This window comes from Perca fluviatilis, chromosome 8, assembly GCF_010015445.1.
Source record: "Perca fluviatilis chromosome 8, GENO_Pfluv_1.0, whole genome shotgun sequence".
NCBI lineage: Eukaryota > Metazoa > Chordata > Actinopteri > Perciformes > Percidae > Perca > Perca fluviatilis.
The window spans coordinates 20,087,905-20,115,384 of record NC_053119.1 but is presented as its reverse complement, the minus strand read 5'-3'; the positions used below and the strand labels follow the sequence as shown (position 1 = coordinate 20,115,384).

Genomic DNA, 27,480 nt, shown 5'->3' with positions numbered 1-27,480 from the left:
CTCTCTGACTCCCAGCATCAATGGCAGCCCGGTGATGCTGTCATAAACTGTTTAACGATCGCGAAGGGGGCCGTCGTATTGTGAATGGTTATTATGATTGGCTGCATTCATTTGTAAGTAGGCTAGGCCTATACTGTGCAGTTGTATGCGACCCCGCTCGAGAGATAGAATAGGCTACAACCTGCTTGTTATAGGCTGTTGCTATTTTTATTTGGGTGTAGCCGCGGTCGGCTTGAATGATACATTTCTCTTTTTACTCGGAGGTTTTCCAAGGGCATCAGTGAGAGACACAGTGCAGCAGCGATCTGCATGTCTGACGGCTAGACGGAGCAAGAGGGAAGGACACTGTTTCTGCTGCTGTAGTCGATGAGCTTTCACAGTTATCGGTTATACCCAGGGTACAAGCACTCTGCTTTAGCTGCTCACTCGGTTCACCGCCTGGCTTTAGGATGCGACGTCATGAGTTGATCGCGCCTGACAGATGTTGCTGTGTTGCAGTTGCACAGGCATAGATTCTCCGCTTGCTCTCGCTGTTTTGGGGAGGATTCTGTAAAACGGTTCATGCGATAAATGCTAAGTCCTCGCTTCGTGCTCGGACAGATCGCAACATTCATAGTCTTCGGGATTGCATAAAATGATACCTGGATCTGCCGCATCAATGCTACCATCTGCAGAAGCTGCGAAATTGTACCAGACCAATTACGTCCGCAACTCCCGTGTCATCGGACTTTTATGGGCCATCTTCACTATCCTGTTCGGTATTGTTAACGTGACCATCTTCTCACAGCCCTATTGGATTGGGGATGGTGTGGATACACCGCAGGCCGGTTACTTCGGCCTTTTTCACTATTGCGTCGGAGATGGAATCTCCAGAGACATGGCCTGCCAGGGTAGCTTCACCGAGTTCGCCGAAATCCCCTCCACTGCGTTCAAGGCCGCCTCCTTCTTGATTGGAATGTCCATGATGTTGGTTGTCACCTGCATCGGCTGCTTCAGTCTCTTCTTCCTCCTCAGCACCTCCACCGTGTACAAGATCTGCGGCTGGATGCAAGCAGCATCAGGCAAGTGTCTTTCAGTACCTAGTAGGGTGTAGGGGTGCAGGGACCTTGAAAGGGGCTTAGAGGATAGTTTATTGTCACTGTATGCACAAAATGGGTAGATATGACAACACCTCACTGTTATCTTCCCAGCTCCCCAATCCCCAAACACAGATGGGCGATATGAATATCTAAATGACAACAACAAAAAAACCTTGGCATGATATGTTTTGGAAATCCTTGAACTGGGGTGGATTTGAATTTGATTGATCAGTTGATTAGATAAATGAATTGTCAGTGGGAGCAGCCAAAGTGAAGCTAAGCAGACAGTGTCCAGGATCTCTCTGGAGCTGTCAGCCAACACTGCTGAACAGACTAGTGCTATCCATGGTGCTGAAGTGTTGCTGAGGAAATGATGGGCGATACTAAGCTACAGGTGTGAAGTCACATATGAAGAGTTTCTCAGCTTGTTATTGCCTACTGTATTCAAAATATCTAAAAATATGTTTTACTTCATCATTTAAAAATAATGATATAAACAAACCATAAGCAACTGAAAACACTGATAACTTATATATATATATATATATATATATATATATATATATATATATATATATATATATATATATATATAGATAGATAGATAGATAGATAGATAGATAGATACTGACCATAATAATCAAAATCAGGTATTGTCCATGAAGTGACCCATTCCACATACAGTTGTTTTTCTTTTCAATTCTTGGTCTCATGTTACCTTACATAAAAATAATCCCAGTGAGTTATGCAGATCAATATACCTCATAATGCAATCACACTGGTATTTGATTGATACTTGGTATTGAAAGATACCCTGAGTTAAGGTATAGGACTTGTTATCAGGAGAGAAAAAAGTTGGACGAGTGCATTTCTAGTTTCAATCGTGTGTTGTGAATTTTGGTTAGTATAAGTCCATTTACATTCGGAACATTTATTGTGCCTTAAACCAGTCTTTGCTTTATATAACAATATAGTTCATACCTTGATTTTAATTATGCTTCTTTGTTTTTCATCATAACTGCTCATTAACTGCATCACATCACTACAACATATGTGCACATATGCAGCTTAGACCTCTGAAAAGCGCACATCTCTTTTCAATATTGGTCAAAAATGATGGTCCAGTGTGATTGGATAAGTAACTTTTTTATGAGACTGTTTGACCACATAAAATATGCACCTAATTGCATGATAATGCTGGCATTATAGCACCTAAGAGGTACACTACAGCTAAATATAATTTTTTTAATATATATATTTTTTTGTATGAACTGCAGTCTATCATCAGCCAATGGGTGTGTTTGTGTGGTAGAGTTAGGGGTGTTTAAATGTTGTCAAGGTCAGTAGTACAGCTGCTGGCCTGGCAGCATTTTGTCACCGCAACTGTGGAATAATGTCATCCAGTGTGAGTGGAGGCCTCCATCATCTGAAAGGAGTCCAAAATGTTGCCAAAGTCTGCTCAGTTGAACCCAGTGATCGAAGCAGCCAGCTTCCTGTTTGCAACAAACACAAATGAGGGTGGATTATTTGGAACAGCTCCAGCTCAGTGTGTTATGTTGGGCTGAATTAATGCAATAAGCCTGTTTAATGAGGAGACCGCCGGGCTTTGTGCTTCCGTAGCTAAGAGATGAAAGAGAAAGCCAAGAGGAGAGACCCTGACCACAGCAAGCTGGCACAGGGATGCCTAACGAGGAAGCCAGGCTGCTTAGCACTGTCAAACTTCATTACACTTAGCTCAAGGTTAAACTCACGCTGTCTTCATTTACCAGCCCTGAGGAGGACAGGTGGCCCACTGGCATCTGTAATGGGCCCCTTACTGTCAGCTGATGTTTTGATAGTGGGGTACAAATCATCAATATGATAGTGATAAATGGCAGGCCAAAAAGTGTGTGTGCAAGAGAAAGATAAAGGCATCTTTATTTCTTTACTGCTCCCTTTCCCTTTATCCACTATTTTCCTCCTTGAAACATTGTGGCAATCTCATTGCATGCGAATAAAGGTCAATTTTGTTTTTTTCATTGTTATGCTACATTTTATAGTTCTTTCCTTGTCTTTGTTGCATAATTATACGGTATGAAAAAACGGCACATACGAACAACATGCCTCCTTGAGTGAAAGGCCTATTCAGTATTCCAGTAACCCAGTATCAAGGTCATACTCTGTGTTGGCCATGTATACGTAATTTAAGTGATATACTGTATGCCATACTCGCAGCAGCTTTCACAAATCCCCTTGGGCTAAGGTCAGAAGGTTCTGTATAAACACGTAACAATATATAACATATTCACGCCATCGCACACAGCTCCTCTCAAGTGAATCAGCCAGTGCGCACACTCTCTAGACATCTGCAGGAAACGTTTTCTGTGAAGCCCAAGTAAAAAAAAAAAAAAGGCTGAATGTTTGATTTGAAAGCAAACCACAGGACACATTAGAACTCTCAAAATGTCTACCACAGCCAAATAAAGTTGAGTGCAGAAAGGCTCTTGCGTCCATCGTGCCCTAGATGGACTCGTATCCTTCTTTTACCTCACCAGAGCTATTTCTGTCATGTGTGCATCTACTCAAGTCCGTGGCATGCAGATGTAAGCATGTTTTTCCCCCCCCTGAACCGAGCACAGCAAGATGCATGATGCACAAGCTCATTCACCTTATCTCTTTCTGTTACCTCCACACAATTTCACCCTTTTGTGCATTTCAACTTGTTTCCCCTGCTTACTTTGATCTCACCGGATCTGCAATCTTTTCGCACCTTTTCTTTTCTTCAACTCCTCTCTTCTCTGTCCCCTTTTTTCTCTTCATAATCTTGTTCCAGTGAGTACAGTATGTGCTGTCCATTTCTCTATCCATCTTGTCTGTCCGGTAACTGCAGTTCTTCGGGAATCTGCACGCCAATTAATTAGGAAGACTGTGAGGTCAATGATAATTACTTTTACAATTCATTTTACACCCTGTGTACGTTCTCGGTTATGTCAGCTGCCAGCCTTTTCCTATACTTGATGAGATTTTGTTTCTTCTGACAAAATTGCATTCGGAAACATCCTCTGCTTCATTGATATCTTTGGTAGTTAATAGTTGGGGGATGACTTTTGAGATTGCACACATTTCTGAAGCATTTGCATGATTTTCACTGATAATAAGCGACGGCTTAAACACCAATCTGCTCATCTGTCTGATGAGCTACTCTTGGCATGTCTATTTCTGATGGCTGTTTGATCTGAAACTGACCGTAGTTTCTGATGTGCCACATGACATATACAGTGTGTTTAGAATAGATAGAAAGTAGCGAAAATTTTAATTATTTCCAAGGTGACGTCTTTAAATTACTTGTTTTGTCCGAACAACAGTTCATACCCAAATATATTCTGTGTACTATTACATCAGACAAAGAAAAAAAGCAAATCCTCACAATTGAGAAGCTGGAGTTTGAGAACATTTGGCATTTTTGCTTGAAAAATTACTTTTACTTTTACTATTCAGTTATCAAAATAGTCCAAACTATATTTTCTGTCTATCAATTGACAATTGTTTTAGATTTAAACCAAATTACGACATGTAACTTAATTAGACCAGTAATTACTGGTCTGACCTTGCTACGGACATTAGACTAATCTTTTGAATTAAGCTAGGCTGCTCTCAGTCAACATACATTCAAACTGCATGCATACAGTAGGGAAGGCACTTGTCACTGTCCATCTCTTTCTAAGTAAAGATATGGTAAAATGAAACTATACTCTTCATTGTATATGAAATATATAAGTGAATATATACATATATATGTATGGGTGTGTGTATACCACTAAGTTAAAATCTACTTTAGATAAAGATGAATAAAGATCAAACAAAATGGATCACAAATCAAAACCCTGAACCTGCATTGCCCGACAGTGGTGAGAAAGGACAGTGGGAAGATAAAGGGGAAACAGTTGACAATACAGAGAAAAAAGAACTGTGAGATAGCATATGAGAGAATAGTATGAGGTCTGAAGACAGATGGACAGACAGAAAACAAATCAGATACCAGAGCTGAGAGAAGACTGATCCTTTGGATCCCCTCTTTCTTTCTCTCTATGTATCCTTATCTGTCTTTCTCTGTGGCTGGTTCTCACATGGTCCATTAGCTCTATTGAGAGGTTTGTTCTGAAAAGAGCATTAAAGCCTAGTGGAATGCAGAGGTGGAAAGTGGTGGAGCTCGGCATGAGAGCAGCCGACAGAGCTGCACTTTTTACTGCTTTGCTACCTGAATGTATTTTCCATTTTCAGTAAATGAAAAAATATTGTTGGGATTTTAATTTCCAGATGGCACCCTCGATCTGATAAATAAATTACCTGCCTATCAATTTAACTGCACCTCTCTTACTATAATATGTGTAGTCTGAATTATTGTATGAATGTGCAGTAGACTAACCTCAAACCTTCAGAAATGCTTCACTGGAATGTCCAAACTGCAGCCTGTTGTTTAAGATTAACAGAAGGTTAATCTTAGCTTGGCTGTTTTTGTTATTTTACAGCAGTCTGTGACAGTTTGGGGGCTGCCGGTTACCATCATCATGTTAGAAACAGTTTGACGTATCGAGTCACTTGTGCTGCTGCAGCTACATACAGAAGTAATGTCTCTCTACAGAACACCAAATCACACACCCAATGGGGCAGATTTGTGCAACGCCAGATAGTGAAACAACATGGCAGTGGATTGTTGTCTGCTGTTATTACAGTACGGTGTATCAATGCTTTTAACTATGAAATATAAGTAAAACAAATGATGAGAAAGAAAACCTGTTTCTGTGCCTCTTTGTGTTTATGAGAGAATGAGAAACTGGGCTCATATTGATGTAAGTGGCATAACAGCCTGAGAGAAGCAACAAGAATATGAATCCTCTGCAGAGTTATTCTCAAATCCTAAATAGGCTTCAGAAATCTTTGGCTGAAATCCACGCTGGTCGTCTGGGGAACACGACACTGGCAGTCAGGTGGTAAAGAGAAGTGATGACAACTGGTTCGGGATAATTGCAGAGACAATCTGTATTCTCACTGGGTCTTTTCAAAGCAGCACTGAAACTGAATATGCTGAGCCACAACCTTTTTTCAATCCAATCAAACCACTGCCTTGCAAATTCCACACATGGCACCTTCGCAGCAGGCAGCTCAACATCCAAAGGTGAGATAGGGATGATCTCTAGAATACAAACCCATGGCTGTGACTCTCCTAAGCTCTTTTAACCTGTCTCTTCTATTTCCCCTGTTTTCACATACAATCACACAAGGAGGAACAATCAATCTTGCTTTCTTTCCTCACAGGTAATCTGATTTCAAATCACCTCTGCATTACAGTAACAGCCTTTGCTCATGATTTTTTGGTAATTAGAAACATATACAGCTAGTTGAACCATCTTATTAAAGCCAGCGGGAGGCATTGGGTAACCATCATCCATGCAGCGCATAGTCCTGCTGATGGTGGACAGCAGGAGGAGAGGATGGATGATGGATATCTACACACACACACACACACACACACACACACACACACACACACACACACACACACACACACACACACACACACAGCATCATACATATTGCACACACACACACACTAATTGATTAATACCATGGCTAGATCTTTTCAGCACAACAAGAGATTCACAGGGATAACCAGTTGCTGCTGTTTTAGTTGTTGATTAAATGTTTTTTTGTGAATGCAGAGCAGCTGTTTTAATTGAAGAACACTGCTATCATGTTTTCGGACATCAAACCAAACAAATCAATGCTGAATAATTAGCCTGCACTTTGTGGGTTTGGGTGTAGCGCTGTGGATTACAGATTTGAGTTAATCCCTGTGATCGCAGAAGTGTCCTGGCTCAGGCCGGAGCTCAGGCTGGGGAGGCTGATTTATTCCACAGGGGAAGGGATGAGGTGGGACAGCGAAGACACTGTGACCCATGAAAAAAAAACTATCCATGCTGTAGTGACAGTAAAGCACATGTTTGTGTATGTCGTGTTTAGATGTGGTGAAAAGTATATTTACTAAATTACTAAAAGTATTATTTAAGTGTGAGGTAGTTGTGTATTTTCATTTTATGCTAATTTTTACTTCATTACCCCACAAGGGTAATGTATTTTTCATTCCACTACATTTATTTAACACAGCATTGATTAAACCATATCGGCTATGACATTAAAGTACTGCTTACACATAAATACATCAATAATAGTTATCCAATAATATGATAATACATCACTGACAGGGGCCCTTCTGCATAACATTTTGTTTCTAATACTATAATAATAATAATAATAATAATAATATAATACTACACTTTTACAAAGTAAACATTTGTAATGGAGTATTTTTATGAAGGCTACTTTTACTTCAGTAATTTGAATACTTCATCCACCATTGCATATACAAAAAATATAAAAGTAAAATACATTATTTCTATCAGTTTGTGTGTCAGTTGAGCCCTTAAGTGCTTATACGTTAGAAAGTGTTGGCTAGAGGGAGAATTTATTAAATCTTGTACATTAATATGAGTTCCCCCAGCCTGCCTATGGTCCCCCAGTGGCTAGAAATGGCGATAGGTGTAAACCGAGCCCTGGGTATCCTGCGCTTGCTAGCTCAGAGATAATGAAGTAAGCGATCTGGAATCTTGCTCCTTATAAGCTCAGAAGCAAGATTACTCTCTCTTTTTGCCTTCAGAAATTTGGTCCAAGCATGAGAGAGAGACATCATGGCTTTCAAACGAGCAAAGTGGCAGTTGGTCAAGGCCACACCCCCCATCCACCTTGCCCCCCCTCTCTCCTCCTCAATAGCTACAGACACAGAAATGGCACATACTAAGGAAAGCTCATTGTAGGACTGGCTCTAGTGGCTGTAATTCTGCACCAAGGCTGAATTTCGGGAAAGAGACTTCAGATACAGTATTAGGGGACCACTAAGGCCTATATAAAAGAGACTTCAGACACAGTATTAGGGGACCACTAAGGTCTATATGAAAGCATCCAAAGAGCACCATGTCATGGGACCTTTAAATGAAGTTACCTGTTCACACAAAACCGTAACGTGAGCCACAGCAATCCCCACCAATCTGTCCCAAAACATCCCAGTTAGATAGTAAATGCCTTAAACATATTCTTTGTAAATCTACAGCAGGAAGCAGGCCTGCCTTGTTGCACCATTGAAGTTTCTGTCAAGACTTGCCAGTTTCAGTGTGTAATGTGAGCTTGCCAGTTTCCCGTAATGAAAGGATTTTGACAAACAGCAGCATGGGAAAGGTAAAGCCGGACATCCGGCTTGTCAGGCTTATCCTGGCAATGTACTTCCATTGATCCAAACTACTCCTAATGTAACTTTTGAGTGAGAGAGCACTGCCTAAGTTCTCTTTTGATCCCCATTGCCCTTGCCAATCTTTATCCTCTGGGGAGGTACATACAGGCTGCATCTGGACCTGTTACATAAGCCCTCCACCCCAGCCTGCTCACTGCGGTTTACGCTGCACTTCCTTGATTCCTCTCCCCCTCCCTTCACTCTCTACCTCCGCATCCCCACCTCTGCTTTAACCTGAAGTGGTACATTTATTAAAGAAACACATGTCTCACTCTTGTGTCAACTCCTACTGCATATCTCACTTCACCTGAAGGCATCTGCAGCCTGTTCTCCTTTCTACTGCCAACTTCAATCAATTTATAATAATGAGGCGCCGGCTCTCCGGATGATCTGTGTGGACATTAAAGAGTCAGAGCAAACACGCTGTCTGAATATACATGGTCAAAGTAGGCAAGATAGATAGATAGATAGATAGATAGATAGATAGATAGATAGATAGATAGATAGATAGATAGATAGATAGATAGATAGATAGATAGATAGATAGAATGTTTTTACAGGTTGATAGAATGTGTTCCAGGCTTGTTCTGAAGCTTTAGTAGAAGATCTCCTTCTAGTTGACTTTTATTCCCTATATTAAAAGTCAGAGTGCTTTCCACAGCCTACAGGAATGCTATGATATGCAACATGTTCATGTGGGAAGATTATTTGCTGCATTCGAAGATGGTTAAAAAGTTATTTCAAGAACAGAAATGATTTGATGAAATGAGCCATTCTGTGCTCCTTCTAATCCTTTGAATTGAATTGATAGGTAAGCTGTCGGCATTATGCACTCCTTGTTCAGAAAATTGCTGAAGATGTGGACAGAGTGGGATACAGAGGATGCCTGGAAGCTCCTTACTCCCCTCCAGCAGCCACTGAGTTTTGCCAGATTTTGACTGTAGACAGCTCATCTCAAGAAGCATGTTCCTCATTGCTCCAAGGAAGATACTGTAGTTGAACCTCATTTTTCCAAGGGAGATAGTTGGAGTCCATTTTAAAAGTTTCTATTGCTCCACTTTTCTTTATAACCCTGACACTTTGAAAATATTTCTTTTAGAGAACTGTCTTAAATTTGTGTCCAGACAGCTGTCTAAATGAATATTCATCTCCAGTCTATGCTTTGTGAAACTATGAAACTCTAACATCTATATATATTTGTCATTATTTTTGACACATATTATAACACCAACAAAGTAGCACAATAGACTGTTTCTATAATAGCACTGTCCCCACATTTATAACCCTCTTTCTTTGTTCTTGAAGTATATTATCATCTTATTGTATCTGCACATTTTATAACTTGTATTTAAGCTATATCTGAACTATCTATATGTATGAGGACTCAAATGAACCCTCTCACACTTCTGTAGGAAAGGGCCACAGGAAACATCTGGAATGTGTTATCAGTGGGGCTCCAAGATGTCTTTGCTGAAAAGAAGGCCAGTTGGCTTGTAGCCATTGGTCAATTATTGATCCCACCCAATTTATGAAGTATAGATACGGATTTCGAACAAAGAACCTCAGAGTGACCACCGGAGAATCTGGGAAAACGGTCCTCTCCGGGCTCTTCAGAGCTTGTAAATTGATGCTGAATTCTTTGATGTAAATAAACCTTTATAATCAAGAAACAGCATCAGCGGATTCCTCTCCACACAACATTACAGCATCGCTACCTAATACACTACATTCTCTTTTGACCCCATAAACGTGGTCCACAAAGAAAACTTAAGTGGTTACCAATTTTCACACTCCATTAGGTCCCACTCTATAGATCATACACTCATAATTGCCCCATTTATCTGGATGCAATTATGGCATATCATTGTCATAGTCTCAGGCCGTCTTTCTTTGGTACTCGTTGTCTTGGAGCCAGAGAGAAGTCTTGTTTGTCCAGTGTGAAGACGAGCGGGTTGATGCTGCCCACACTTCATTAGAGTGTGGACAGGCCATGGGAAAGTCTCATGTTATACACCCTCAAACATAAGAAGTAGCTCTCCAGGTGACGAGGGAATCATATTTTCTTTTTTGACTTATGAGAATAATATGAGGAAGGAAGACCAGTCACAGACCAAAACATCCATATGATAATGGAGGCCTATAGCCCTGCAAAATGCAAATGGAAGAATACCTGAAATAACTGGGGAGCCTATAGAGCATGAAGTATGTTGAGTTAAGGACCAACCATTAAGGACAGGCTCTCTTGACAGTAGAACAAAATTAAAGATTTCATTTTCAAACTGAAGTTTTTCCTTTTTGGATTGTGGCAGTTATATTAAATCCCAAAACATACAGCATATCAGTTTTAAACTGACAATATTTTTCAAAAGGCCATACAGTAGCAACAAACCCCAAATTGCTCCAAGGCGAGTGCCTTGCATGGCAGGGCTCTACCACCTAAATTCAAAACACAGGAGGAATATAACCTGCATCACTCCTAAATTGATTTGACAGGTCATTTAAAACACACTCTAACAGTAGGCAAAAGTCTATGATACAAAAATGTGATAAAAAAAATAAATAATCTGATTTTAGATCCATGTGTGAAAGTTTTACATTAAATTCAGTGTGTTAATACACCTGCACATGGTCAAAAAATATCAAGAATAGAGAGAATAGAGTAACAAATATTAACACACATCCTGCAGCTCTGCAGGAGGGACTTGTTCAACTGTAGCTGTTTACAGATGAAGAAAAGGATGTGTAGATACAATTAATACGTGTCTCCTCCGATGACAAGACTGTTTCTTCAGTCAATTTGTGTTTCAGCTCTTTTAATACAAAAACAGGTATACTTTATGTTAATGTTAGCCATTTTCCAAAGCATACTGAACATTTAGACTGACATCCCATGAAACCAGTAGTTTGAACTCATGTTAGTATGCAAGTCAACTTGTAGAGAGGTGAACCACAGTGAAACTAACCTACTTTTTCTGCTTCTTTTATTTTTTTACTTCAGGCTATTTCTCCCGCTCCCACCTCTCTCCCACAGTGTGGTGTTTGGGCCCGGGCTGCTTAGCTGCATTCCTTTCCACAGTGCACATATCGCAGAGATCACTTCCTCCGTGCGTTACCCTATAACGTAATTAGCTTGGATACATGGCTGCTACTAACTGTGGAGATTTTAAACAATTGAAATAAAATATTGAAACAAAAACTGATACCATTACAAAACATATTCTATTATTAAATGTGATTTGATGAATATATAAGATGCACAGTGTCATTTCAGCAAGGCGCAATGATGGGTAATATTGCTCGTGAACTTCCAGCAAACTGATGAACTGTTCAGTTGTTCCCTACACAGTTCACAGTTCCCTTTGAACTGAGCAAGTTTGCTCCGTACGGTTTGGAATCTTACTTAACATGGCTGAATACCCTGTGCAGTGCACTTCGCAGGGAACTACTAGAAGGATCGGAAAAAACACTGGTTGTCTCTAGTCTCAGCAACGTGAGTCATCCAAGCACCCAGCCACACTGTCATACTGTGTCTCAGCACTGGCAGGAGTCTCACTCTGCCTGGAGCTTAATGCTGGTAACAGCAACACAGACACCAAGCGTCAGGGATTAACCATGCCTTTTGCGGTAGCAGATCACATTCCAACCAATGAGGAACAATCACAAGCTGTTATTTTGTTAAGTTTTGATATAATCTTACTGTCTTTTTCTTTCTCACAAAAGATACATAAAAGACTACACAAGGAGTCCTTTGAACTGAACTAGTGAGATTTTGCAAATATGCTGGTCACAATTTCACCTGTGGGAGTGAAACATTAGCTGTTACATAAAAGCAAACTTACCTATGCATATTCATGGAAAGCCCCACTGAGATAAACACTCAAAGCTGCTCCCAGACTGACTGTGCCTATTTCTTTTTTGAGCTGACTTTTAGTTTTTACCTTAAATGCCACAGCCATGGGCTCATTCACCAGAGTCTTGACAATTCAGTAAACACACTCTTATTCACCAGCACCAAGATGTGTCACTATGAGAAGTGACAAATGATTTTCAGCACTTAAGCCGCTGAACAGTATTTTACACAAAGAGGGGCATGTTTACTGAATTGTGTGTGTGTGTGTGTGTGTGTGTGTGTGTGTGTGTGTGTGTGTGTGTGTGTGTGTGTGTGTGTGTGTGTGTGTGTGTGTGTGTGTGTGTGTGTGTGTGTGTGTGTGTGGTAGAATTAGATCCATGTGCAGGGTGAGATAGAGCAGTTTGGGATGTGTGTATGCATAATTCAGTTTGTCACAGCTAGAGAGGAGAAAATGGGATCCACAAAGGAATGTGGGAGTTAAGAATGTGAATCCTTTTTCATGGCAGCTTAGATGTACTGCAGATGTGTAAGTGATGGAAAAAACTGTGTTTTCCATTTACCACCCAGTGCAATCGATGACATGCTGAAACACTGACAACACTCAGACATGCAACTGCATTGATGGTGTAATAGTAAAACACGAGCCAGATGCTCTGGAGGTAGAATAAACCATAGTCTTTCAAATGCAGTATACAGTATACATGATTTATTTTTATTTGTCTGCAAAGAAGATACACAAATCCAATCAATCTGTTGCTTTGGAGGTCACATTGGACCTCCAGTCATCTACACTAGTTGCAAATAGCACACAGAGATTATAGGAGGCAATGTGATAAATCGGATTTAGTTTTCTCTTTGGGAAAAAGAGCCAGTGTGCTTCTGACAAATCTACTGCCATCATACCGTTCTGTACCATCTGTCGGCCTGCCCTCAGACTCTCCAATAGAGCTGTTTGCACCTGATTTCCCCTACCTACAGTCTCTTACATAAGCTGCTGTTAGCCAACAAGCATTTCTCAGTCCAGGTTTCCACTCACATGCTCCCAGTGTTCCCAGGGAGAGAAAAAGGCTAACAGAGAGAGGTGTGTGGAAAAGACAGAAAAGAGCAATGCTGAGAATAGCTCCGCCGAGGGGCTCCATATGGCAGACAGTGTGCATGACGTTAGCGTGGTGCTGGGTACTTGCTGGGGGCCACACACAGAGATGGAGCATGGCACCCTACATGGGCTTCGTCTCTCACCACCTCTGTATCTCTGCCTCGCCCTGCCTCATAGTCTGTCTCTCCTCTCTCTGCGCCTGTCTGCTGCTCTCCAGAGAGAGCAAGAAAGAGAAGGGCAAACCTAAAGGGTAGGATGATGCCGTCAGTTAATATCTCGTCTCCGCTCCGACTGACAGCTGCATTGTGTCAGGTGTGCTGCTATTTCTGTTGCGCAGGATTTGGAGCACACCATTTATTACTGTAACACGAAGTTCAGCTTCAGAAGGGTGAAGCCAGCAGAAGCCAACAGATAATGAGATGTTTTCATGGGAACACTTTACTCTACGTCTCTTTATTTAGCATTCCTAAGCAGTATATAAACATTTAATAAATTACTTAATGATTATTTAAATTGATTATCATAAAAGTGGACCATTCATTTTCTGTTGATTGACCTATGATTTCAAATAGGCACAGAGGACACATGCACACACATACATCTATGCAAAGTCAGGGGAATATGTGAATCTAAATAACTGGATTTTTTTTTTACTTAATACCACAGCAATTAATTATCTAATTATGTGATTAAGTTTTGTAATCTACCTTTAGTGTACTCACTTTTCCTCAGCCTGCCTTGTGTACTTTCATTTTGGTTACGGATTTCCTACAGTCACCAGAATTACTTGAATGGCTGACAACAAGCGTACAAGCTCATGAGGCTTTGTTACTTACTGTGTTATGATGATCCTCTTCTTGTATCACAGCTGTTTTGGCACATCTACATGACTCTGAGGGACAAACATAAAAACATGAAGTTGTCTATTAATCTTTTTAAATAGTTTTTGTTATTAACTGATGACACATTGTCGTGTTTGGCTTGTTATCTGTGGTTATAGAAAAACACCAAGAAAATTGCCCTATCAATGCAGCTAAAAATACATTCACAGTGTTATATATATATTTTTTTTGCTGAATATGTTCTCTAATATCTATATTTAGTATGGATTTGCATTTTGTATCAGTGTTGATTTTTTTTTTTGTTTCCCTATACTGCAGTATGTCCATACTGGCATTCAAATTAATGCAACAGAGCATATTTAATATATTATCTATAATACTATTATGTATTCAGAATTACCATATATGCAGTATTTTTAAATATTTAAATACATGGGAATGCCATGCTGCTTTGCAGAGAATATATTATATTAAAGGTTTTTTGATTCCCTCTGTAAGTGTGAAAGGCTAATGTGGATCCGTCTTTCTTCCTTTGGTATTATTAAAATGGGTGTACGCTGTAAGGTGCTGTAGTTTTTGAATTTTGATTACTGTAAGCTCCTCATTATGTAAGTGGATGCTGGGATGGGCCTGCTGGGTTGTGTTGTGTGGTTATAGATTAGTTGACTGCAGGAATACTGTTACAGTGTATGGAGGGGACATGTGCTCCTCCTCTACCTACAAGCTGTTTCTGGAAACAGGAGCGGCATATGTGGCACCCTCTGTTGGTATAATCTTGGCCAGTGCATCCCTCAGAGATGATCATCTTCAGAAGCTTTGATATTTGATATTTTGATATTTGATAGCATTCATGACTGTGGCAGATATATTACTGCTTTTGTATCTATTGTTCTCTCTGATGATGATGCTATCCACATATTGTCGGTGTAAACCTCTTTTATTTGTCTTTTTTCTGCACTCTCATTCTCTTTCTCTCTCACCTGCTCTGTGCACCTCTCCTCCTGAGCCTCAATGTAATATTCATGATGGCGTTGAACCGAGCCAAATGCGTGCAGGAGACACCCAGAAGGATCTGGAAAAGCTTTTGTTACTTTTGTAGTAAAGGCATCATGAGGGAGAGATAAAATAAACATGTACTGACTCACAGAAATCTGCACCACTATTTATGATAGCCCAATTCCCAAACTGCTAGTGGAGGACAGCCTCCCTCTTAGGTCACCTGATAACATGGCAGCTGACTGACGAGTTCAGCTTTTCAGCACCATCTCAGGATGGACAGCTCCTTTTAAAAGGTTATACAGAGCTTTGTTTATAGCAAGTTTTATCTCATTGTTAACCTGTTTGGCCCACAACTATTTTGATTTACTCTCACTGCTTTTGGCCACAGAAGGCTGCTATTTTCAGTGAAAAGCTCTAACAAACCCACCGTACACTACCTGCTCAGATAGCAAAGAGCTGGTCAACATAGTGGAGCATTTAGCAGCTAATAAGGCAGATATTTCCCTCAGGAGTTGGTAGAGACTAAATACAGAGCTAAAAGAGAGTGAATATTGGAGTTAATATGTTACTCCATAATTGCTGAATGTGTAAATAAGCAAGTATGTGCTGTAAAAGGTGATACTATGATACTTGTGTTCACAATTTCTTTCTGCTGCCCCCAGGTGGCAAAAAAACAACAACAGTTATTCCAGGTTTAAAGACATAAAAATATGTAACAAAAAATTGAACAATAGAATATTAACCCAAACTACATCATTGCAAACATGACCAAAAAATGTCTGTGCTAGCTAGCTACTATTTGTTTTTGCTAGCAGCTATCGCAGACTTTAAACACTGTTTGGGTTGTAGGTCACACAGAGTCTTGGTATGTAAGTCAAAGACATACAGAGGCAGTGAAAAAGAGGGTTCTCTGCACTTCTGCAATCCACAACAATCCGGTGCAACCAGGGCAGGACAAAACAGCGTAGAGTAAAAAAGAATCACTGGTCCAACACAGATGTCTTCTTACTTTATAGTTTTTGTATTTTTTAAGGTGCATACCAGTGACTCTCAATGACTCTGATGAAGATGTAACTTTACATGGAAACGTTAATCACTGTTATGCACCTTAAAAAATAAAAAAAACTATAAATTAAGAAGACATCTGTGTTGCACCGGCGATTCTTTTTTACACCACATACAAAGGCCACTTTGTTTCCTTTCTTCTGCACTTACTGCATCAAACTCTCCCGCTGAGTTATCTGCAGTTGAGCACAGCTTTTGTTCTAGTGTTAACTGTGTCAAACACCTTGTGTAGAGTCGGACTCTGAGAAAAACCTGAGGACTTTCTTATGCACTGGAGTTAGAGATATTCTGCTTTGCCCTGAGCCACTTTGCAGAAAAGATTAAAAGGTGGTTTTCTTCAATAACACTGCCACATTTGTGTAAATGCATTGTCAAGGCAAGGCCTGCTCTGCAGCCTCTGTAGCCACAGTCAACTACCATCTTTGTCAGATTGACTTGTTAGTAAGAGGTCCACAGGCTCACAGATTGTGGAGGTTTGATTTTATGGGATGCAGGTACAATAGAAGTGGACCTGTTCGCTGTCTGCCCTGTCACTGCTCACAATGTACATGAAGGCCTTAGTGACATGCAGGAGCTGAATCACCTCCTAGAATCTAGAGGACGTCTGACAGACTGTGATGCTCCGGTGGGCTGAGTGGTTCTAGTGAAGCTTATCACAGCCTGTCAAGGCCAAGTTAAGTCGTTCTTAAGTGAAGAGGGTTTGTCGTGATTCAGTGGAGACAGCAGCATTTCTAATCTTTCATAAAACCAGAGTTGCAGTACATCTTTAATATTCCTGCAACAGCATATGCCACTGACTTCTGCTGCTTAATCACGTGGTGTTTGCTCACATAGCAATGTAAAGGAATATTTTCTGTGCCAAATCGTATAGAACGTTTTGAAATAGAATAGTTCACTGAAGTACTCCTCCATCCGTCCATCTGAGTCTGAATAAGTACCTGAGTCCTTGCTCTCTAAACCTCTGTGTGCAGATGAATTTGGTATGACAGTTAGAGCCATTGGGGTAGAAGAGGAGTCTAGGAGATGCTCTGCTCTGTTAGGTATGCAGTTTGTCTGCAGCATATATTGCTCTGTGATTTCACTCTTACTCGCTTTCTCTCCCTGAAACGTCTCTCAACACCCTCTGATGTCTTTTGGCACTATTAAAGACTGCAGCATTACTGTAACAAACTGCAGTGTGTGAGTGCTTTAATGCATACTGTATGTGTGGGCAGCTTTTATGAATATAAGAAGAGAGTATATTGCTCTTACTTATGGTTGTAAGGCTGTGCAGAAGCCAGAGAGAAGATACAAATAAGGACAATATACACATACATTTCTGTTTAAGAGGTGTACAAATAAAAGCAGCATGCAGATCTTTAAAATGCAGATTACATGGGTAGCAAACTAGAAAACTGTCCAAAAGCCTAATCCCTAGTACAAAAACAACCAGCAGGGTGGCAAGAAAGTGTTTTGTGGATAAAGAAGTAAGGATTGTATGTTTTATTATTAATATGCAATGCACTCTGGATAATTGTGCAGTCAGCTTCTTTTTCCAAGTGTTCTGCTGTTCTGCTGCAACATGACCTCAAAGGAGAGCCTAATCCAAATTGAAGATGAGAGAGATTTTACCCCTTGGGCAAAAACTGAGAATGAGGAGTGCTTAGTTAAAACTCCAAAGAGAGAGAGAGAAAATACTGCAAGACTGTGCACAGGCTTTCATGTTTTTTTGTGCTGTTCTGCTGCAGCATCACCTCAGAGAAGAATATCTTTTAAACTGAGGATGAGAGATTATACCCTTTGGGCAAAACTGAGAATGAGGAGTAGTGAGTTCAAATCCAATATTACCACTATTTAAAACATAAGGAGTGGGGAGACATCCATGATGTTTTGTATATTGTATATTAGAGCCGTTCACTCTAATAATCTCTTGCTGCTATTGTGTCTGGCTTTGACTGTTGCTGTGGTTGTTTACTGCTGTTTTAAACTGCTCTTCCACTTGCACTCATTGTGTCTAGACACATATTCCCCGCCTAGGGGAGGGAATGAAAATCAATGTAATAAATGCAATAGAAACACAGCAAAATCTCCAGAGAAAAGAATATTCGGCTAGAGATTTTTAAAGCACTTCAAATGATCGTTGTTCCTCTTTATTTCTCATTTCCCCACAAAATCTCATTATACCAGCCCCCCCTCACACACACACACACACACACACACACACACACACACACACACACACACACACACACACACACACACACACACACACACACACACACACACACACATTTTTCTTATACTTATACCTTTTGTTCCTCCTCCCTCTCTTTCATCCACTTTCCCTCCTAATGTTGCCAATTCTCTTGTCCTTCTTTTACCCATTCTTCCTCTCTCTCTGCCTCTCACTAGGTGTCTGTCTGGTGTTGGGTTGTATGATTTATCCTGATGGTTGGGACAGTGACGAAGTTCGGAGGATGTGCGGAGAGCAGACAGACAAATACAGCCTGGGGGCCTGCTCAGTGCGTTGGGCCTACATCTTGGCTATTATGGGCATCCTGGATGCTCTTATCCTCTCCTTCCTGGCTTTCGTCCTGGGGAACCGACAGGATGGACTCATGACAGAAGAGCTGCTGGCTGAGAGCAAGGGTGAGAATGTACTATCTAATCTGATAAAATGTGATATTTTATTGATCTCCTTTGGGAAATTTACTCTTCGCTTGTGCACCGTAGTGGAAGTCAGAGCCGGGTTCATAGCACTCTGGGAGCATGTTGGGATTGAATGTCTTTAACAGGACTGCTACTTGCCAGCATGTGAACTTAACATGATTTATTTTGGGTGTAGGAAAGCTTCTTTAGTCATTAGGCTATCTTTCTAACCAAACCTATATTTCTGCACAATGTATCTAGAACTGGGAACAGATTCCCCTGAATTTCCAATTATTTTAAATCTTGACTATATCTCAGAGTCACTGATGTGTTTTTTATTTTGTCTGAGTGGTAGCAGACAAATTGCTCTAAAAGTGCACTCTCAATGCAATTTGAGCTTTAGTGGGCTGGCAAAAGCTTACACTTAAAGTAAATGATAATACTTTATAGCTTAAAGTTGCTCTTTAAGAATAGAATTCACATTTATCACAACCCATGTGACTTTCCACCAGACTGAAAATAGAAAGTGTACACTCATTGAGGTTGTGATAAAGCACACACTATTCTTGCAAACTTTATTATATGAGCTGCATTCAGCAATCTTTTATTCATGACAAAAAGTAATGTAATGAGCTTTTGATGCAGCCTCTATACAAATTAAAATACATTTAGGAAGCTATACATTAATTTAAACATAACTGAAAGAACTGCATGAACTAGCTTAAGAATAACCAGTTTAGAAATGTAATCAACAGACATCAATAAGCAACCATGTGCACTAATTTAAGCCCTTAACCCTTTTTGTCCACAAACCTAAAAAAAATACATAAATTTATCTTAACCCATTTTGACTACAGATATGATCATGTTCTCTTCTGAAAGTGTGAAAGTGATTTAAGTGATACTGACCAAATTAGCAATGTTTTTTTTTCACGTTGAATTGTTTACAGTGATTAACTTACATTTTGTATGCACTGTTGCAAAATTACCCAACTGTTGTCATTGAAATAATGGGATATAAAGTGGTTTACACAGATTCAAGGTGCTTCTCACTTCCCTTGAATTGCATCCCCGGCTCCTCCACTTGCTTCCCTTCCTCGTGTCTTAGTCTGTCCCACCAAGGAAGCATGGGAAAGACGGAGGAAATCATCAGAGGAGAGAGGAAATTAGGAAATGTGTTTTAGAGGGATGAGACGTCCTTTCCATCTGAAGCGCCACGTGAATACGTCAGATGTATGGGCAGAGTTAGCAATGTTCAGCTGCACGGCGTCCGGGAAGGCTGCTCTCGTGTATCCTCGCTCATAGCTCCTCAGAGATCCTCAGTCCTCGGGGCAGAAATAATGGCTTTGAGCCTTCACGAAGGAGGGTCAGAACAACTTCCGGTTTAGCAGAGGACTGAGGACCGAGGAGTTATCAAATAAGGGAAGTGAGATGCACCTATAGTCACAGGGCTTTGTCCTTTCAAACAATGTATATTTTGTCAAGGTTGAGAGAAGATTCAACCAGATACAATCCCATATAAGGTAACAAACCGCCTTCCTGGTCTTCTGCTTGTGAAGGGATTTTAACATCATTAAAATTACTTAAAATTAAGTTAAATTTTACTGTCGTTTTGAAAGACAATGCAGTCCTGATACCTTCCCCTGTGACTCCATTCACAAGCTCCAGCCCTCCAGCCCCATCTCCCCCACCTCAGCAGGGGCCAGGGCCTGTTCATCACTGCCCACCCCAGAGTCCCTCCCCCCACCTCCACAACAACAACCGTCTCCGTCCAGGAGAGACAAGTTAACAGGCTATTCAAAAAACGAAACCCCTGCGAAGCAGCCGGACCAGACACCAGTCTCTCTCCCTTCACCCTGAAGCCCTGCGCTGATCAGCTGTCTCCGGTGTTCACAGACATCTTTAACACCTCACTGGAGACATGCCACCTACCAGCCAGCTTCAAGTCCTCCACCATCATCCCTGTCCCCAAAAAACAAAGATCACAGGACTAACTGACTACAGACCCGTCACCCTGCCCTCTGTGGTTATGAAGTATTTTGAGCGCCTTGTTTTGTCACATCTTAAAACCCTGACCGACCCACTCCTGGACCCCCTGCAGTTCGCCTACAGAGCCAACAGGTCTGTATACGATGCTGTATGACTCTTCATTTTATCCCCCGGCACATGGACTCCTCAGAAACCTATGCCAGGATCTTGTTTGTGGACTTCAGTTCTGCCTTCAACACCAACCTCCCAGCTCTGCTACAGGACAAGCTGTCCCAGCTGCATGTGCTGAAGGTGGGGGAAATAAGTCTCTGACTCTCTGACCATCAGCACAGGTTTCCCTCAAGGCTACTTCCTTTCCCCTCTGCTCTTCTCCCTGTACACCAAGCGCTGCACCTCTAGTCACCAATCGGTCAAACTCCTAAAGTTCGCGGACAAAACCATTCTCATTGGACACCACATCTCTGGTGGGGATGAGTCCGCCTATAGGTGGGACATTGACCATCTGGTGACCTGGTGCAGTCAGAACAACTTGGAGCTAAACGCTCTGAAGACAGTGGAAATGGTTGTGGATTTCCGGAAGGACGCAGCCGCTACCATCACCCTGGGTGACTCCCCATTCAACACCGTGGAGTCCTTCCGCTTCCTGGGCTCTATCAGCTCCCAGGACCTCAAGTGAGTCAAAATATGCCCAGCAGAGGACATACTTCCTGTGGCAGCTGAAGAAGTTCAACCTGTCAAAGACAATGCTGGTGCACTTCTATACGGCCATCACTGAGTCCATCCTCACCTGCTCCATCACCATCTGGTACGCTGCTGCCACTGCCAAGGACAAGGGCCGACTGCAGCGTATCATCCGTTCTGCTGAGAAGGTGATTGGCTGCAATCTGCTGTCTCTCCAGGACCTGTACGCCTCCAGGACGCTGAGGCTGGCAGGAAAGATTGTGGGCGATCCCTCTCACCCCGGACACAAACTCCTTGAACACCTCCCCTCTGGTAGGAGGTTGTGTCCATCAGGACCAAAACGTCACGCAACAAAAACAGTTTCTCCCACTCTGCAGTCAGCCTTATTAACAAGGCCCCAGACCCCCACTGACATTGACGCTTAACCCTGCCTACTTTTTGCACATCCCTAAACAATTTTACACACTGCACTAAACCATTCAGCCTCTCTTTTTATTTTTATTTTATGTTAAAGCGGCTATATGTAACTTTCAGTTTATGTTGATATCAGCGGCCCCTTTGGACAAAAGCGGTAGTGTTTTTACCACACTTGCAGTCGTAAAGGTCTACGAGTTAGTGTTACGGGGAGGTCATAAAGTTGCAATGAATGTTTTGCTCAGACAGCTAATCATTCATTTACAATACAAGAATGAGTTACAGATGCATCGTTCCATTTCCAGTGTTGCATACGGTAACTTAGCCTACTTGATGTATCGTAAGCCAAACCAGGTATCACTGTCACTGTGTCACGAGCCAAAGCAATACGAGATTGTTGTAGCAACCAACGTAATAACTTAGATTAATAAAGTGCATTTCATGAAACCCACGGACGCTTCACACAAGTACAGGGGGACAAGGGAAAAGAAAATAGTAGGCCAACACAAACACAGACTAAAGGTGCTGACACACCAAGGAGATTATCGGCCGTTGGACAGTCTGGCGAGGTCAGTGACTCGAGTCTGTTCGGTGTGTCCCGTGTCGTCATCAGTCTGGGGGGCTGTCGGCATTCATTTTGGCCGACCTGACATGTTCAGTCGGAGACAGGGCAGTCGGGACTCACCCGGAAATGCCGAGCGGAATGAGCGTGAATAGAGTCTCTCAAAATCTGACGAAAATTTTTTAAACTGACCTTTGTTGAGCTGAATTGAAGACAGATTCAGCAACTGCACGGACTATTTCTCGCTTAAAATGTTTTCTGAAACACGTTTCGGTGAACTATTTTAGTACAATATGAGATCGTATTCTGAACTGGCTTTGAATTTCCGGAGAAAACAAACCCATGTGACGCGTTCGTCCAATCAGCTGCCAGTTTTCATTTTTTGGGCAACAATACAGATTAGCGCCACCTGCTGTTATGGAGGCTTATTATGTCTCGTCTCGTCTCTTTGGTGTGTTCTGTGGCACTTTTTGGACCAACACGGGGAGACTGATCATTTCGACAGGCTTTTCTGTCAACGGTCGGCCGTCTGGTTGGTGTGTAAGCAGCTTTAAAGGAATGAAAATGGAAGCTCTAAATGGAACGGGGATGTAATTTAATGGTGGCTATGACGTACAACCACATTGCACAATCTAAAGTTATTTTATGAATGAAATAGACTTATTAAATACCTGAGGGCCAATTCAAGGATGTTTTTAAATTGTTTACAATCCCATAATTTTCTCCAACTGTTGAAAGCCCAACCGAGTGTGACTCGGATTTCGCCAGTCATCTTTCACTTTCCCTTTTAGCTTTTAGTTGCTGTCTTCATTTAATTTCCTTCTTTTCTGTGATAGACCTGCCCCAGAATCAGCCATAACTACAACAGATGACTTCTAGAATAAAATTAAAATACGATTAGGCCTACATAAAGATATACCCTGCTACCTTTTACCTGCATACTCACTAACACAGGCTTCTCTGGTGTTTAGCCGAAATCTGTGACCCGTCAGGATGTGTGCTCTGTAGAGCCGTCTACCTGCCGTAAATCCTTTTGTGAATTTGCAGGAAAAATAGGACCTGGTCAGAGGCTTTAATAAAAACTATATAAAAATAGCGTTCTTTTCACAGGTCATTTGTGATTTCGGAAACATTGAAAAGTTATATATTTTAAACAGCTATTTTGTATATATTTCTTTCTGTATTTGATATTTCTGTATGTATGTCATACTAATGTTTAATATGTTTGTTTGTTTATGTATGTACCAACCACCAAGGCAAATTCCTTGTAAGTGTTACTTACTTGGCAATAAATCCTTTTCTGATTCTGATTGCATTTTAAATGATCTAACCATAACTATCTTGCAAGTCACATATCTGCTCCCTACTGTACTATGGCTGTACAATGACCCAAAGACAGTAGGGATGTCTGGCTCCCTACCACCATCAAGCCTAAATTCTTCCACCAACGATCTACCATACACTCAGGGGTTGTGATGATGTAGTCATGGTAATGGCCTGGTCTATACGCTGGCGTCCATGCATATGTAATGTCTGCATTACTATCACAGGTCCGAGGTACTGTGAAAAGGACCCCCCCCACACACACACCTGTAGTGTGTAATGGAATCAGACAGGCATGGGCAACCAAAACCCATTAAACAAAAGAATAAGAATGAAGGAGAGAAAAGGAAAAAAAGCAGACATTTTAAAGGTGCAAAAGGAAGAATGTCACTTTCTTATTATGAGAGTAAACATAAACATAATCAACATTATAGTGCCATGTTTAATCATCCATGCATGTAGCTGGCAATATCCTCTACATAGTAATATAACCAACTCTCAGAGGAGATGTGTGCAATTTCTATTTTCTCATCTCACACTACAATGACCTTAAAATGACAAATATGAGAGAAAAAGACAAGTTGAAAGATCTAAAAACAATGTCATAGAAGAGAAAACTTGAATGGGATTATCAGTAGCTTTGCCAGTCAATAAACAGCCTCACTGTAGCACTGATATACCATTCCTTAGTTTAGGGCTCTGAGGAATCTACCATTTATGAATAATTCATTACACCTCAACAGTCTTTTACCAATCAGCCCATCCCTGGTGCCATCTACTGGTGTGTGTGTGCAATACATCTAGTCACTGTGAAGAATGCATGTATTTGGGAATGTGTGAACATGGAAGTCTATTAATAGCATGACCTTGAGAACTGTGTTGTTGCACTTTTATATTTTACTTTGTGTGTTTGTGTTTGCAGAGGGAGGCAATGCCTAACCAAATCTTAAGGTAAGTAAGGACAGTGTATGACATTATGTAAGCCGTCATTCACAATGTAATGGTTCTCCATGAAATGTCATTTGGGTCCCCACTTGCAGTACAACAGTGTAGATTCAATGTAAATTTATTTTACAATTTACCCTGTAGTCCCCTACAGCCAGCAGTAAAAGAAGTACTCATGCAAAAACCTTCATTACAAATAAAGGTCCTGCTTTCAAAATCCCACTCAAGTAAAAGCACATAATTGTCATTAAAATGCACTTTGAGTATCAAAGGTAAAAGTAGTTGTTATGCAGTAGAATTGCCCCATTTGGTGTTATATTTTATAAAATCATTATTGTTGATGTATTACTTTGTAAAAAGCATTTTACTGTAATGTTGGAGCTGGTTGAGGTGGAGCTCATTTTAATTACTTTAGACTGTTGGGTAGTTTAATCTGTAACAATGTCATATTACAGTGTATGCTTGTATAGGTTTAGTATGTAAAATCTTAATCTATGACTAGTCTATAGTCTTTATATATAGTATTTTTAATCTAGTAAATGTAATGGAGAAAAAGTACAATATTTCACTCTAAAATGTAGCCTAAAGTGGAAATACTCAAGTAAAGTACAACTACCTCTATTCCAGTGGTTATATAAGTAAGTAAAAGTACTAATACAAGAATATAAAAAATGCTCCATTATGAGTAAAAGTGCTACATTCAAAATTCTACTTAAGTAAAAGTACATAAGTATTATCAGCTAAATGTATTCAATCTGCAGAAAATTGGCCCTTTATTTTTTTTATTGTTACATATTACATTATTAGATTGTTAATATTGATGCAACAGTGTGTAAGTAAAAATGCAATATTTCCCTTTGAAATGTAGTGTAGTAGAAGTTTAAAATAGCATGAAATTGACATACTCAAGTAAAGTACAAGTACCTCAAAATTGTAATGAAATGCATAGCCTACTTAGTTACTTTCCACACTCACCGTCTCTCTCTCTCTCTCTCTCTCTCTCTCTCTCTCTCTTTTCTCTCTCTCTCTGTGTCTCTCTTTCTACCAGGTTCCTGAATTTCCATGTGTCTGTTTTCATGAAGTACCAGTCAATCCTCAACATCAGCTTAGAGGAAGGAGGCCATCCACGTCTGTGACGGAGAGGAATACTATGGAACCAGCCAGCCTGCCTATCACATCTACCTGCCAAAATCCCAGTGTAACCTACCCTCAAAGTCCATCCCTTTTGCTTGCAGTAACTAAATCATCCCCAGCACTTAGATGGAGCCCAATGCACTTTTACCCTAATGTGTCTACAGACCTAACCCTTGCACAGCATTGCATAGACCATGGCAGGGGCAGAGACTGTTATTCTGTTGAGAAGTATATGGACTACCCACTACCTACCTGAGAAGGCACAGGGTTGACATTGTACACATGCAGTACTAGCACACAAACACACACACAAACACATACACACACACACGCCAACTCAATCATATGCACAAACACAACTCAACGCACATACATTACATTCAAACAAAACATTGACAAACTGTAATTACAAGTATTAAACTATGTTAACACTTAGCCGTGTGTACCACCGTCAGAATGTGTGTCATGTTTTATTTGTGAAAAAAACAGCTCATTTTAAGATAATATCGGGTTGATGTAAATCTATTGTGTTTCATATGTGAAGTTTGACAATTAAATGAAAGTTTTTTGTTTTTTTTGCTCATACACCCCTTTGTTCCTCTTCGTTTACTAGAAAAAAAGATATTTAAGATATTTTATATGAATATTATCATCCAAAAGAGAAGAGAACTTGTATTAAAAAGTATGTACAGTGAATATTAAAGATGTTCTAGGAATTTTAACTAAATCCATTCAATGCCCTGCTAGCTAACTTTGCACAGCGCTTCAGTTTGAGAAGAAATCTAATATTTTATAGTCTGTGGTATCTACACTGTGATGGGGGCTATTAGGATGTGTGCTGCAGGATTTGTAGCTGCTGTGTGAGTGTGCTTCTGTATGTGTGAAGGGAGGTCTGTGGGTGTGTGTGTGTGAGTGAGTGAGCGCATGCACATAATGTGAGTGTTGGTGTGAATGTGTTGTGTGCAATAGTTGGACTAAAGAACCAATATGCCAACCTCACACACAAATGTCCTGTTGTGTAGCCCAATCTGTCTGTCTCTGTCTTTGTCTCCAGCTCTCGCTTTCTGTTTTACTCTCTTTGACTCCCTTTTCTCGATTTGTTTTGTTGGGGCATACAGGGTAACATGATGGAGTTGGACAGTATTATGTATTGTGACTGATGATGGATCAGTAAGGTCTGTCCCAGCATCACCTGTGGATATGTTCCTGTGTAAATAGATATTCTATAGATACCAAACAATTAGCAAATATGGAGGAGGTTAACTTAGAGCAATTAAAGACATTCATTTAAGAATATATGAACACTTAATAAAGGTTTTCACTGTAAAACTGTTGTGGTGTTTTCTTCATTCTGACAAAAGTTAATTTTTGTTAAAAGGGCACTCCATCAATTTTTCAAATGAAGATTAGGTTACTGGTAATTATCAGTACTACTCAGCTTGTGAAAACAGTTGCATAATCTCTTCGTAGGGAGCTTTGTAAAGTCTACAAACTACAGACTACACATTTATAACAGAAACCCTTGCAAACTCTGGACATCAAATTTGAACGA

General features: G+C 40.6%; 1 protein-coding gene across 1 annotated transcript; it reads left to right on the top strand.

Annotated features, from left to right (window-relative positions):
* Positions 1–27,257, top strand: LOC120564471 (LHFPL tetraspan subfamily member 3 protein-like). The gene is made up of 4 exons (XM_039809491.1): positions 1–1,061; positions 18,644–18,880; positions 24,772–24,800; positions 25,843–27,257. Exons 1-3 carry the CDS (start codon positions 635–637, stop codon positions 24,786–24,788), a joined length of 681 nt encoding a protein of 226 aa, XP_039665425.1. The 5' UTR covers positions 1–634; the 3' UTR covers positions 24,789–24,800; positions 25,843–27,257.
* Positions 27,258–27,480: the final 223 nt, after the last annotated feature.